We start from the raw sequence: 12706 nt of genomic DNA on the forward strand, positions 1-12706 counted from the left end.
CTCTTAGTATCTGCTCCATCGCGTGCCTCTTACAGTCTTACCAGTTTACATGCGTGTCAATTGGTATCTAAGCTCAGCCAGAGACAAAAAGTTTCGGACTGCAGTTGGCGTGACGAAATGTTTTTAAATATATATTCTACAATAAGATTATTTGATTGTATACTACTGAAAGTTCCGCCTTATATGTCTTTTCCCATTGCACTATTCCTTTATTGATATTCGATAATATGAAGCTCACTGACATAGTTCTTAAAGTGTGTAGATGGGTATAATCTTTTCCACGCTGTTCAGGTGGGAATGCGCGAATATATATAAGAATTGCTAATATTGGTTTGCAATGCGATGAAATCCCATCTTGGCATTTCTGCCTCTCGCAATTGCTGCGTATACTTATCGGGGAAGTTCTGTGGCGTGGTTATCAAATGAAAAAAAAAAAACATGGGAGTATTTTTTCTACTTCTCTACTACTATCAAACCTTGACATTTTGTGAAAACTTTTTTCCATGCAACCTTTCTATAAAACATCCCCAACAACCACAATTAATTCTGTTATTAAACTTCCGAAACAAACACATCATCAACAGATGCATATATCACCAAGTAGATATTGCTGAATTGATCTTTATTTTACCATTTTTCATGTAATTCTTTTTGGTAAACCTATTATCTATCGTAAATACAGCACATTTGACAATGTTGTAGTGTGCCACTGCTTTTTTTGGCCTCACATATTTGATATTTGTAGTTAGAGCTCTTGGGGCTCTGTCAAACAAAGTTACATACAAAATATTAGTTGTAAATTGCAAAACATGATCATGTTGTTGGAATAACTTGGCATTTTACCACCCGTATATCATTCATTGTTGAGAATATTAATAAAATCATAAAATTTAAAAATCCGTTCTTGTGAAATTTTTGTTGTAGCTAAATTCCAGGGACAGCATGACAACAGGCAAGAGAAGCACGGTCGCCTCTTTTAGTTTATGACAGGGTTTCTTTCTCCCGTCCTCCTTGGAGGCCGCTGATCGGTTATCTGGGAGCACGAACAAACAGATGGAAATGCGAATATACAATTACAATGTATTTTTATAGAAGAGAAGAAGCAAAAGTGTTGAGAGTCTTTGGTAGTTTGAAAAGCATTGGCATGGAACATAAGAATGAACTACATTCTTTCCCAGGGATATACTATGAAATGTAGCAATTTTCTCATGCTTGTTCTCGTGATATCATTATCTTTCACTGTGTCGTCGTGATCATCCCGCTGCCTAACAATTCTCGCTAACAAATAATTGACTGTTCTCCACTGGGTGTATATCCACTTGAACCACTGGCATTAGCAGGCTTGTATTGTTAATTGCAACAAAAACGGGTATTTTGAAATAGTACTCTTTATTTTACGCGCATGTTTCGACAGTATTTCCATATACTTAATATGGGTCGCGACCCAAACTGGGCTCAACAAATACCTAAAAGTGATTGATTTTATTTCCTAGTAAATTTGGTGCTTGCGTAGTTTGTGCACCAAGATTGCGCACAACCTGAACATAGTATTGTAACAGGTTATGGTTCAGGTTGTGCGTCATTATGATGCACAGGTTTGACGAAAAACACTAATACAAATAACGAGCCGTAAAAAAAATTGCTCAAGGCTGTAAACTCCACACCCATGTAGAAATGATGGGCAATGACCCCAAGATGAATAATCACAAATAAAAAAAACTTTATGTCTGAAATCAAACTTGGGCCAAAAAGGTCCCCGGACTTATCTGCCGGACTAATAAGTAATGTCAAGTTTTTTCAATAATTCTCTGATTCCATTCTCACTACGGAGAACTGATTCTTTAATTTCTAGTGCTGATTCTTTTGCTTTATCTTGCAAACTCAGAGCGACTACGATAGCTTGCTTTGACTTTGGAACATTCGTTGCGATCGACCATAGCTGTATTGCCTTCTTCCAATTAGCATACGATTTTTCATTTTCAATTAAAGGTGGGCGATGATCCACCATATTTTGTAAATGTCTATTCTAGTACTTATTTTTCATATTTCAGGATACGAATTTTTATTCACAATTAAAGGTAGGAGATGATCCACCATGTTGGGAAATTCACATTAAAATCATAATTTACACTTAAATTATGTGGAAATTCTGCTTGTGAAAATAATAGAATAGTATGTCATTAAACATAAACTATAGCCTGCCACTCAAATAAATAAATCATCATAACAAATAAATAAATCTATCCATCATCCATCCATCAGTTTATTCAACAGCAGCACTGCAGTATATCACTTAATATTTAAATACCCACCCACGTTGATATCGCATTTCATCAAATAATTACCGTCATTTCCTCATACAGAGGTATTTAAAATGCTGCATAGTAGAACTTACATAGTTAATGTACCCATTGAAATATAAAATCCGTCGCTGGCATTTTATAATTCAGGATTTGATTACAAGGACAAAACTTTCATAAAAGGGTATTATCCGCCAAAGGGTATTGTCCTTACCAATTCAATAACTGAACTCGAGTCGTGCCCATTTGTACGATAAAGCACATACAATGTAAGGAGCAAAACGAGATCAGCCATTGTTGTTGACATGGGCTAACCAGGATTTGAAATCGTAACAACTCGTGTTTACGAAATATAAATCACCATAAAAATAAATTAATCATTAACCATCTTACCATTATTAAGCATATCTATGACATATCTACGACAATCAATATTAACGAGTTCAAACGAGCAACACAATAAACTTCGTAAAATAAATGTTCTGTTAAGCCGTTGTGACGAGACAACACAGTAACAACGTTAAGAATTTCAGAACAGTCACACGAACAGTTCTTCACGCAGGAATGCTAGAAGCATATCCACTCGTCGGGACGAGATTGTTAACAGTAAAGCCGATAACTTACCAGTGCTTTCGGAATCTTAATTTGCAGCCAAGGTGAAAAGCTGGATTATTTTCCCAGATCGTCGGATATCGAATATAACGAAGTCGCATAAACCTCGTAAGCCTCTGTAGAAACCATTTTGTCATTTTACGGTAGCATATTATTAAATTTCCTTCGCTTGCAAACTTGCATTTTCAATCAATACGGATTTCCAAGCATGGCATTTCTATCACACGATCGGCTATTAGCTTTTTCAAAATTCAAATATTCTTCATTTCATTATTTTTGTCTAATTACAGAAATATTCAGTGCGCAACTCTGCTTCTGCCAAACAAATATCATTTTAAGTACCTCTTGGGTATGAAGCGTCCTAACCAGAATATAAAACTAACAACAGCCTTATATATTACATGCATTGAACAGGTAAGACCTGTACTTGAGTCTAAACTCAAGTGTAAACGTTATAACAATGAGCACCCCGAAAATAAACACGTACATACATGCTCGATCTTAGGGAATAATGGATAAACATCCTTTTCAAACCCAGATATTAACCCGAATGAACAACAAAACGTTGGTACAGGTGATTGTATTTTCAAAATAAACACTAGAAAATATCGAAACGTAGACCATAATGTACAATTAAGTGGTGATGAACATCTTTTCATCCACGATCATTATAATAATCCTTCAACTTGACTACTTTGATTGGCAGTAAAATTAGGCAAAAATTGTCGTGAACATGTAATCATACATTATATGTGATATTAGGCAAAGTATAGTCACAATTCGCATGAAAGGAAAAGCACCAGGTATGAAACAATGCCATGAGAAAATACTTGATAGTACTAGGAAATATAAGCTAACAATAATTGATAGCACTAGGAAATATAAGCTAACAAGAAGATTCGTTTTGTTGTAGTTCTTTCACTTCTTCAATTTTGTTCATGTAGGTTTTACACATATCTTCTGTTTTGAATCTGAACGCAAATTGCTCCGGTGTAGGTGTCGGTCCAGCTATAAAATTATAGGAAATAGTTTGCCTAAAAAAAATACTTTCCATTGTACTACATTTTGGATCATATTATTTGGAATCTCGATTGCTTTTATGTTATTGATTTCCTATCTAATGATACTAGAATATTGTTTAGAAAGAGATTTTATTAAAGCAAAGTTCAGTTGGGTTTCATACAGTAAACTATTTGAGAATACAGTAATTTACCATTTAAGGCAGGTTTGACAGAGCCATCCCAATAAACTCAATGTTACCACGAAAAATATGAAACATGATATAACAAAGCGTAATATTACATTTCCTAAAATATCAAACAGTAGGCATCATATTCCAGTACCTGTATAATCCAAGGTAAAATATGAACAAGTTTTTGAAGATCCCAAATGATACTTTGGTTCTGTTTTTTCATTGATTACATGATTGGCACAAACTTTTAAAACCTTGAAAAAAACAAACAAAATTAAACGTATTAGTTCATAAAAAATCGTCTAGAACAACGTTCTAATTAAACAATTATTTTTATCACCTGTTCTCTTCTCATAACCACACGATACATATTCTGTATATCATTGAATAGAATTTTAATGTCACCAACTCCTCTCTCTTTCCATTGATTTGTATCTTTATCGTATCGATATAATCGACATCTTTCTTCGAACAAAATCTGGCAAACAATAAAAAATGTTATGAAATTGACAGCTATACAATATCACACGATATCAGATTAGAAACGCGGGTTTGTAAATCATGACTAAGGGATTTTAAGGTATGTAATTGGGTTATGTTCAACAGAAAAATAAGCACATGACAAAGGATTGAATTTGTTAAAGCAGAAGAGTTAAGTACGTTAAAAATGAGTGTAAACTAATTTTTGGAGGTAATTATTCAATAACAATCAATCAAGAACTAAGCAAACTCATTTTTGCAATTGCAACTAAGCAATTGATGGAGAATCTAAATCAGGCCTGGGCAACTTGGGCAGGCCGAATCCGACCCCTAGCAATACGGTAAGATTTCTGGATATAGACACTCATTTTTTTTATTCACATATAAAATATACTTCAATTGTAAATTTTATTTTTGTAATAAAAATGCTTCAAATAAAAATGTTTTAGTAGAGATGTTTATAGACCACATAGTACCGCATGCTATCTGCAGTCAAACTTGTGAAAATGATCAGCAATCGATCACTGATCAACAGAGTAATGATAGCGTGAAATTCAGGCCAAGTCGCTCTTTGAGTCATGCGCTATGACAGCGAGATATCGTTGAGCTAGTTTTTTAAATGTGTAATAAAACGGACGTAACTTAACTTACGTCCGGCCCGCCACTGCATTTCAAAATTGTAATGTGGCCCATAACAAAAATAATTGCCCAGTCCTGAACTAAACGAGAAATACGATACTTACAACATCTTACAAATTAATGTTAACTTCAAATTATAATAGAACATAAAAGGACTAGTTCTAGCAAACCTCTTCTCCTTCTTCGCCAGTTTTCTTTTCAACCAAGGGTGGAAGTTTATCCAATACAGGTTTGAATTGTGTGTCAGGGGCATAAGAACTTGGATCCTGATCATCATTTTCATTCGTGTTTTGCTGCTGAAACATTACTTGCCCTGCGCCAGGGAACTGAAACTATAAAAGAAAATGTGGCTGCTTGCCAAAAAGTTAACAAAAGACAGCAATACGATGTAACACAAAAATACAAAGGCGGAAGGAGAGAACATTAGTTGTGTTTGTGTAGACAAAGAAGTGTCCATATATTGATTAGCGATGAGCGATTATCATTTATCTGGCTTTTTGTTTTCAGTTCACACAGTTAAGAAAATGCCATTTTTCATCCCTTTTCTACCCTAATCAGACAATGCAATTGCTTAGCATCAATAAAATATCACAGTACCCCAATTTCATAAATACTTTTACTTACAGAAGGATCTTTTTTAAATCCAACAGATTTAACACTCGATGTTACATATAAATTGCTATTAACTGTACTATCCGATGCAGAATCTTGAGAGAATAAAGACGTCGTGACTGCTCCAGTTCTAGGCTCTGCCATATTCTGAGGTGGAGTAAAGAAATTCGCTGATGGTGTACTGATACTACCAATCTAAAAAGCAAATGAGGATTTGTTGAGACAGCATTTTGTGATTTATATTGATATTATAATCTTTTATTTTATTAACATATAACTGCACACAACAAAAATTACAAAAAATTGCTGAGACAAGATAAGCTCTTATAAGTCAAGTAGAAAAAAAAAACTGGAAAATAATTACAATGAATAATTACAGGAATGACAAATTAACCCTGAAAAGGAACCAGTTGCAAGTCGCTAATATGCATACCTGTGGTGTGCTTGGTGAACCTAAGTTAAAAGACATCTTTGAAACATCAAATTTAAACTTATCAGTGGTCGGAGTTGATTCTGACTGGGTGCTTTTACCTGCAATAGTAAACATGTGATCCAATTTCAGAGAATACAATTCATAAGATTGAAATACGTCAAATGCAGCATTGCTCTATCAGATAGATTTTATTATAGTATTTAAAAACAGAAGTGACATATCACAAAACCAACAGTACGCTAAAGCTAATATGATAAGAATCAATACAATTGCGTGAAGATTAATGATGTTGAGACTTATGTGGGATATGAAATATATACAATGATCCTTGCATCGATATTCATTACAAAGGAATAGTTCATTTTACGAAATTTCTAATCAAAACAAACTGAATATTTAGTATATGGGATAGTTATTGAGAATATAATGTCACACAACAACCTATTAAATATAATCACAAAATAGATCGTCTTGCAGGTTCGTTAAGAAAACTCAAAACAATTATGAAGCTTAACGACGGGGTATTTAATTTATATGAAAATATAATATGCTGTAATAACCACCCTCGTCTACATCCACTATCCTAAATGTTTTTGTTTTTCATAAATATTACCATTGAAAGCAAAATTTCATATTTTGGGAATTGATGCAGCCGCAAAACCTATTATGCATATCGTATATGCTCGTTTTACCGCCCGATTTTGATTAAGGGCCTGTTTGAATAGTCGCCCGTGTGAACAGAACATAAAAATAAATAAGGGTCTGTTCTTGAATACCCGCCCGATGTAAAAGCTGATTTTTCAGCGGTAGGGAACAATAGGAAATAAAAAGGGCCTTTTCACAATGCTGTTGAATTTTAAGCGCTGGTAGATAACGCCATAGGCGTCCAATTACATAACAGGTGGCATTGATTACAAAACACCGTGGTTCTCAAACTGGGCGTCGCGACGCCAAGTGCGTCGTTTCAATATTGATAGGGCGTCGCAAAACTTTTCTTCTTTTGCGGATTGATACCTGCGGTGCGTAAAAAAGGTAAAATTTTTCGTTATTCTCGTTTGAATCATACTTGAGAACTGAAAATGACAACATATTAGTTATTGTAACGATCGATCTTATCTATCTATATATGTTTTTTTTATATATTTTTGTGTATAATTTCACTTTAAAAATAACAAGCGCCCGTGCTTGTACAAGGGCCGGTTTGAATAAGGGCCCCCGTTAGTGAGTTTGGTTAAAAAAATATGGGCCAGGGCTACAAAACGAGCAAATACGGTAATTTCAAAATGGGCAGTTCAGCAATACCGCTGACTCGATTCAAAACAATTGTGCGAAGTTTAATACAGTAGAGAATTATGCTAGATGAAAATAATACGCCCTAGGCAAAATAGAATATTTGAAATGTGAATTACCTACAGTATAATATCACACAACCTATTGCCTGCTTAGGTAATTGGTAATCTTAGAAATCGCTGATAAAAATTAAAAGGGATGATTTGTGATGCATCCCCCATCACAGAAATCATTTTATGAATATATCCGCTAGAAGCAATTTCTGGGATATAGGGGAAGTAATCATTATTCAATGTCACACATCCTACGCAAGCATCCCAAAGTAGGTAGATTAGTGAAATTTTTGATTTTAATCAAGTAATTTTGTGGACTTCAATGATGGATATTAATCCATATTATAATGTCACACAACCTATTGCACACAGGCACAAATGGACATCTTCCATTATTCAATCTTAAAAAAATCTATCACATCACTATCTAACCATTAACCAATGTCACACACCCTACTTGAGTATCCCAATATAGATATACAAAAGTATATCTCGAAAATAAATGATGGATAGAATTGAAAGAATTATTAAGAGCATCCATTCCCACAAAAACAAGTTTTTTTTTCATGAAGATTTCTACTAAAAAAAATTCATAATCTGGGACATAGGAGAATACCCATGAATATAATGTTACACAACCTACTGGAAATGTTTCTAAATAGGAAAATCGTCGATTAGAATCAAACTAATTGTGTGAACTTTAATTAGGTTTGAAAATTTATTATATACAAATAATATACACCAGTCATTTTTTTTCATGAAGATAAAATTTCATAATCTGGGACATAGAGGAATACCAATGAATATAATGTTACGCAACCTACTGGAAATATAACTAAATAGGAAAATCGTCGATTAGAATCAAACTAATTGTGTGAACTTTAATTAAGTTTGGAATTATATTATATGCAAATAATACACCAGGCAAATACTGAATATTTGAAAAAAGGCGGAATTACCCATACTAATATGTCACACATCCTACTATTTGTAATCACAACGAATAGTCTAACAAAATAATAGATTGGACTAGATAGATAGATAGATAGATTTTGTGTGAAGTTTAATGAAGAGGAAAATTATATTAAACAAAAGCAATCTAGCCCGGGCGAATATTGATCATTTGAGATATAGGGAATTGCCCATAATGTAATGCCACACAGGACAGCGTAGCATAACAAAATGAATATTTTTGCAAATGTTATTCAATAAGAATTAATAAAAATGGACAAAGTAATATCACACTCCAGGCCAATATTGAATGTTTGGGATAAGAAGAATTACACACAATATAATGTCGCGCGACTTAATATACAAAGAAACAATATGAAAAATTTAGCAAATTATTCACCAGAATCGAAACAATTATGTCTGGTTTGAAAAACTTGAGAACTTGTTCATGCACAAAATGAATATTAGATAAACATACATACCGAACACAAAACCCATAACTTTATGTGGTCCTTCATCAGCATTTTTAGCTGCGTCAAATGGACTTGGGACATTTGCAAAGCTAAATGTAGGCTTTGGCTGATCAACTGGACTTTGTGGGCTATTGGCCACAGCACCAGGGCTGGTAACACCGGGTTTTATAGTTGAAGTATTGATAGCGGATTCGTCAGGTTCAAGTAATGTTTCTGCAACTGCTGCCTCTGCACCTTCTTTCCATAAGTTTTTGAACGCAGACGCAGTATCAGGATTTTTGAATCGTAGTGCAAATTGAAGCGTCTAAAGTAATAATGATATATAATAATACTCATCATGGTACAAATGTTTAAACATGAAAGATTCAGATAAAGAATTTGCATAATCAGGATGTTATAATCATTACATGTTTCAATTTTGTTCAATGAAATAAACCAAACAATGTGAAAGTCTTTAGCAAACCGTTAAAATTATCGATTCTATCATTCTATCTATTCTATCTTCTGTATCTTACCTCTCCAGCCGATTTTTCAGAATCAGAAAAATCTGTTGCTGTCCACAGCAAAGTTTTAGTCGACGTCTGTTCTTTAAAACTAAGTTTGATTTCAGGTTGAACATAATGATTCAAGCAAACTTTCAAGACCTGGGCATAAGTAAATATAAATTGAATTCAAGGCAAAAATGAATAAAGAGAGTGCATCAATATCATAAGGGAAATATTGTCAAATGATGGAAGCATTTCAACACATTCCGTGCCAAGGTCAGATTTTTAATTTTTATCATTGAGTGCCACGGTGATTATGGCACTCAACTCTCGGTGATATTTATTCGATCTCATATTTCTTTTTTTATTTGACCGAAGAAGAGGTGAACCTAGTGACGTCATCAGTTTTTGGGCACTTAAATATATAAAGCATAGGTGAATTACAACTGATAACTCAAGCAAAAGTACAACATGTTTTGGTGATAGTGTTTGGTGGATTGTGACTTGGAACGTATAAAATATTACAGAAAAATGATTCTATAATCCTAAAGTATGTGTTAGGAAAATAATTGAAATAATAATCTGTTTTCTAAATTGCCCGCCAATTAGAATATCAAAAGGAATAATAGAATATAAACTCAGAATATCTACCTGTTCTCTTCTCATTAAAACTCGAACTTTGAAAGTGGTAAGATGTTGTAAAATTTTAATGTCTCCAACACCTCGTTCTTTCCATTGTTTTGCCTCCTTATGAAACATGTATAATTTTGCTCGATTTCCGAACAGGATCTGAATTGCATGGAAAATATACTAAAAAGTAGTCGAATAAACTATAAAAATGCTATCATAAATCAAAATTTTATAAATGCAATTACAAAAAAATATACACGAGTTGGGCATTAGGCTGTTAAAAATACCATTTTTGTATATAATATTCTGCTGTAACACTTACTTGTTCATCTTCTTCTCCAGTAATTATTTCCACATGATCAGGTAGTTGATAAATTGGTTCAAATTGAATATCACTTTCAGCCTGCGGATCATCAGAACCTGCACTTGTAGTGTGTTGTCTGCTGGGAGTTTGTTGATTATTATCAGCTTTAGGTTGGAATGAAAATTTATAGCCTCGTGATGCAAAGGAGTTTTCAGTTTGCTTGCATGGTGTGCTAAAGAGTTAGAATTTTACAAATGAAATTCAAAGTAATGTTTACAGTGTTGCTTAAAACAAGCATCTGGAACAATCATCATATTTGAACCCTTGATATATTAGAACTTCTTTTAATTATTGAAGCCAAACTAACAGAAATAGTTTATCTTAAAAGATGGAAAACTAATTCCAGATACTTAAGCAATATTAAATTGAAAAAATATTGTAAAACATACTCTAGTATTGAGTCATCAGATCTCTTGACAATATCTTCAGACTTTTCCCTCAAACTTTGAGTGTGCTGTTGAACGAGTGGAGTGAGGGATCCAACCATCAAAGGTCCAGATTCAGTTGGGCTAGACTCTGTGAAGTGAAATAGTGTATAATTTCAAATTGAGTATGTCACTTTCTCACAAAAGGTAGTGTCCCGGGCAATGTGAATTATATTACATGCATATAATAACTTTGGAGATATGCTAAATGATATTTAATGATGGAAAGTTTTGGTGGATAGGTTATCGAAGAAAGTGTAAAATCATGTTTTTCATACTAAGCATGATTCCAATATTTCACAACTTACCACTGTTCTCTTTCTGGATATTTGTTTGTTCGGAAAACTTGTCCTTGAAAAATTTCAACTCATTTTTCATTTTTTCTGCTTTGTCTGACAGTTCTTTACTTCTCATTGAACTCGCTTTGCATGGTGTCATAGGATCCACATCTAATAACATCTGAAAAAATTTTTGTCATAACGATCCAACTTAGAATTTACTGAACAATGAGCGAAACATATCACACAAAGTCATATAATGTAATCATTCATTTAAAAATCATGAGTTAAATTTTGAATTTAATTGTTGAGTGAGAGATGTAAGAATTTTCAAATGCTAATATTGAAATTGGACCATCCTTATTGAGAAGAAAATTTCAATTTTGACAATCTGACAATATACAGACTTTTCGGATCTAAGCTCACTTGACATTCATCAAATTTTGCTTTGAATTCCTCAGCTTGATCTGTATTTTTAAATCTGACAGTAAATATCTCCATAGTTGGTTCTTTATTGTCAGCAAAATCCATTGCCGTCCAAGTCCATGCTCTGTAAGAGGTTTTGCTTTTATCCATCGTCATGCCTGGTCGAATATAATGGTTTGCACAGACCTAAAAAAGAAGGTATGAAATTTATGTTTTATGAAAAAAAAAACATTGTTATAAATAAGAGACTTAAAAATACCTTAAAAATTTGCTCTCGTCTCATGACAATTCTTATACGACCATTTTTGGTGTGTCTCTTCAATTTTATTTCCCCAGTGCCTCTTTCTTTCCATTCATTAGTCGGCTGCAAAAATGTGAAGTATTGAAAATTTAATCTCAAAAAAAGATAAACTTGTCGTGCCATGAAAAATGTGAATAAAAGAAACAAATATGTATCATGTTATATTATATTGAGGGACAAAATTAAAAAATCCGACCAACTTCTCTTATCAAATGCGAACCTTGAGTTATGATCATGAACCTATTTGTTGATCTTACTTTATTAAATCTATATAACTTGCATCTTTGTGAATATAATTCTTCTTCATCTTCTTCTCCTGTAACTATTTCAACTTTCTCAGGAAGTTTTGCTATCGGTTCAAAATGAATATCGACATTTTCTTCACTCTAAATAAGTACAAACTCAATGAAAAAGCAAAAATAATTGAAAAGGCCAATCAGTAAATAAGAAAAACTATGCTGTATCAGGTTAAAATATTATAGTGTAAAGTGTACATACTGGGTGTGTTTCGTCGTCATCATCACCACCTTGAGTCAGGCTGGCAAACAATAGTTTTTGCTCTTGCATTCCTATCCATCCACCTGACTTATTACCGAAAGCGAATCCACTACCTGTGTTAGATTTAATCAAATCACCAAATGATGTTGCACCAGCAGAGAATCCTGTAATAAGAAAGTTTGATGGAGAATGTAGTTTTCATTGTACATGAACTATATAATACAAATTGAAATAAAAAATTTTGAAATTTCACAAAAGTGTGAA

General features: G+C 33.3%; 1 protein-coding gene across 1 annotated transcript in view; it reads right to left on the reverse strand.

Moving 5' to 3' along the window:
• Positions 1-3675: 3675 nt before the first annotated feature.
• The window catches only part of LOC120339075 (E3 SUMO-protein ligase RanBP2-like), a 29420-nt gene continuing 20389 nt past the window's right edge, over positions 3676-12706 (reverse strand). The window contains exons 31-46 of the mRNA XM_078116540.1: positions 12443-12606; positions 12202-12330; positions 11903-12007; positions 11644-11829; positions 11248-11398; positions 10904-11030; positions 10473-10686; positions 10172-10309; positions 9551-9679; positions 9045-9339; positions 6269-6366; positions 5848-6030; positions 5394-5555; positions 4445-4582; positions 4256-4358; positions 3676-3920 (exon numbers count right to left, since the gene is read on the reverse strand). Of these exons, the coding sequence (XP_077972666.1) occupies positions 3799-3920; positions 4256-4358; positions 4445-4582; positions 5394-5555; positions 5848-6030; positions 6269-6366; positions 9045-9339; positions 9551-9679; positions 10172-10309; positions 10473-10686; positions 10904-11030; positions 11248-11398; positions 11644-11829; positions 11903-12007; positions 12202-12330; positions 12443-12606 (2444 nt within the window). The 3' untranslated portion in view covers positions 3676-3798. The remainder of the gene's footprint in view (positions 3921-4255; positions 4359-4444; positions 4583-5393; positions 5556-5847; positions 6031-6268; positions 6367-9044; positions 9340-9550; positions 9680-10171; positions 10310-10472; positions 10687-10903; positions 11031-11247; positions 11399-11643; positions 11830-11902; positions 12008-12201; positions 12331-12442; positions 12607-12706) is intronic.

This window comes from Styela clava, chromosome 9 (genome assembly GCF_964204865.1).
Source record: "Styela clava chromosome 9, kaStyClav1.hap1.2, whole genome shotgun sequence".
NCBI lineage: Eukaryota > Metazoa > Chordata > Ascidiacea > Stolidobranchia > Styelidae > Styela > Styela clava.